The 2,188-nt window shown below is 64.5% G+C and overlaps 1 protein-coding gene across 1 annotated transcript in view; it reads left to right on the top strand.

Moving 5' to 3' along the window:
• The first annotated feature begins 153 nt into the window (after positions 1 to 153).
• C3 (complement C3) overlaps positions 154 to 2,188 on the top strand; it is a 24,853-nt gene continuing 22,818 nt past the window's right edge. Inside the window, exons 1-2 of the mRNA XM_042019939.1 lie at positions 154 to 395; positions 1,944 to 2,103. Coding sequence (XP_041875873.1) covers positions 210 to 395; positions 1,944 to 2,103 — 346 coding nt within the window. The 5' untranslated portion in view covers positions 154 to 209. The remainder of the gene's footprint in view (positions 396 to 1,943; positions 2,104 to 2,188) is intronic.

The raw sequence follows: 2,188 nt of genomic DNA, 5'->3' as shown, positions 1-2,188 counted from the left end.
AGGGCTTTGTGAGGTCCCCAGGGTGCTGTGGGGACAGATTTTGGGGTCTTCAGGGCAATGTGACGTCCCCAGGGCGCTGTGGGGACAGATTCTGGGGTTTCTGGGTGCTGTGAGGTCCCGAGGGTGCTGTGGGGACAGATTTTGGGGTTTCTGGGTGCTGTGACACCCCCAGAGCCCCGCGACAGCCCCGCGGTGTCCCCAGGGTGACAATGGTGACCCCAGCCGTGCTGCGGCTGGAGACGGACGAGCGCGTGGTGCTGGAGGCCCCCGGACTGACCACGGCCACCGAGGCCTCGCTCATGGTCCAGGACTTCCCTCAGAAGCGCCAGGTCCTGTTCCAGGTCCGGGTGCCCCTGAGCCCGGCCGAGGGCATGATGGCCACTGCCACCATCAAGGTACAGTGTCCCCACCCCGCCGGGTCACTGCCACCACCCCGCGGTCACTGCCCCGGGTCATTGTCCCAGCGGTCACTGCCCGGGAGGGGAAACCGGGGCTGAACCCTGAACCTGGGGTGGAGAATGTCCAGGGGGTGGGGGACATGGGGGGATGGTCACTCCTGTGGTCCATGGGTCCGGTCACTCCTGGGGTCCATGGGGATGGTCACACCATGTCAAGGGGGATGGTCACTCCTGGGGTCCTTGGGGATGGTCATTCCTGGAGTCCATAGGGGTGGTCACTCCTGGGGTCCCTGGGGATGGTCACCCCTGGGGTCACACCATGTCAAGGGGGGTGGTCACTCCTGCAGTCCTTGGGGATGGTCACTCCTGGGGTCCATGGGGATGGTCACACGATGTCAAGGAGGGTGGTCACTCCTGCGGTCCTTGGGGGTGGTCACCCCTGGGGTCCATGGGGTGGTCACTCTTGGAGTCCTTGGGGGTGGTCACACCACATCAAGAGGGGTGGTCACTCCTGGGGTCCTTGGGGGTAGTCACCCCCTGGGTCCATGGGGACGGTCACACCATGTCAAGGAGGGTGGTGACCCCTGGGGGCCTTGGGGATGGTCACTCCTGGGGTCCATGGGGATGATCACATCATGTCAAGGGGGATGGTCACTCCTGGGGTCCTTGAGGGTGGTCACTCCTGGGGTCCATAGGGGTGGTCACTCCTGGGGTCCATGGGGATGGTCACACCACGTCAAGGGGGGTGGTCACCCCTGGGGTTCTTGGGGATGGTCACTCCTGGGGTCCATGCGGACAATCACATCATGTCAAGGGAGATGGTCACCCCTGGGGTCCTTGGGAGGTGGTCACCCCTGGGGGTCTTGGGGATGGTCACCCCTGAGGTCCATGGGGACGGTCACACCATGTTAAGAGGGGTGGTCACTCCTGGGGTCCTTGGGGGTAGTCACCCCCTGGGTCCATGGGGACGGTCACACCACATCAAGGGGGGTGGTCACTCCTGGGGTCCTTGGAGGTGGTCACACCATTTTGAGGGTGGTGATCACCCCCTGGGTCCATGGGGGCAGTCACACCATGTCAAGAGGGGTGGTCACTCCTGGGCTCCTTGGGGATGGTCAGACCTGGTGTCCGGGGGATGGTCGCCTCTGGATCTTTGTGGACAGTGGCCCTGGGTGTCCTTGGGGATGGTGACCCTGGAGTCCTTGGGGACTGTCCCCAGCGTCCTCAGCCCTGGGCACAGCTGTCACCTGGTGTCCCCTGTCCCTGTGGTGCTGCTGCCACCCAGTGTCTCCTGTCCCTGTGGCACAGATGTCACCTGGTGTCCCCTGTCCTGTCCTTGTGGCATGGGTGTCACCCAATGTCCCCTGTCCTTGTGGTGTGGACCTGGTGTTCCCTGTCCCCATTGGTATCACCAATGTCCCCTGTCCCCGTGGATGTCCCCAGTGTCCCCTGTCCCCGTGGATGTCCCCAACATCCCCTGTCCCCGCAGGTGTCCCCAGTGTCCCCAGTCCCCGTGAATGTCCCCAGCGTCCCCTGTCCCCGCAGGTGTCGGCCAAGGCGCTGCCGCAGGCGCAGGGGAAGCAGTTTGTGACGGTGACAGCGCGGGTGGGCACGGTGACACTGGACAAGGTGCTGCTGGTGTCCCTGCAGAGCGGCCACATCTTCGTGCAGACCGACAAACCCATCTACACCCCCGGGGCCACCGGTGAGCCACAGGGGACACCTGAGGACACCTCGGGAGGATGGGGACACTGTGGGGGGCTGGGGACATCTCCCTGTCACACCTCGGA

Source organism: Corvus kubaryi, unplaced genomic scaffold (genome assembly GCF_017639235.1).
Source record: "Corvus kubaryi isolate FWS band 111438036 unplaced genomic scaffold, C.kubaryi_AGA036_p1.0 36523, whole genome shotgun sequence".
Classification (NCBI taxonomy): Eukaryota; Metazoa; Chordata; class Aves; order Passeriformes; family Corvidae; genus Corvus; species Corvus kubaryi.
This window is presented reverse-complemented; position numbering and strand designations above follow the sequence as displayed.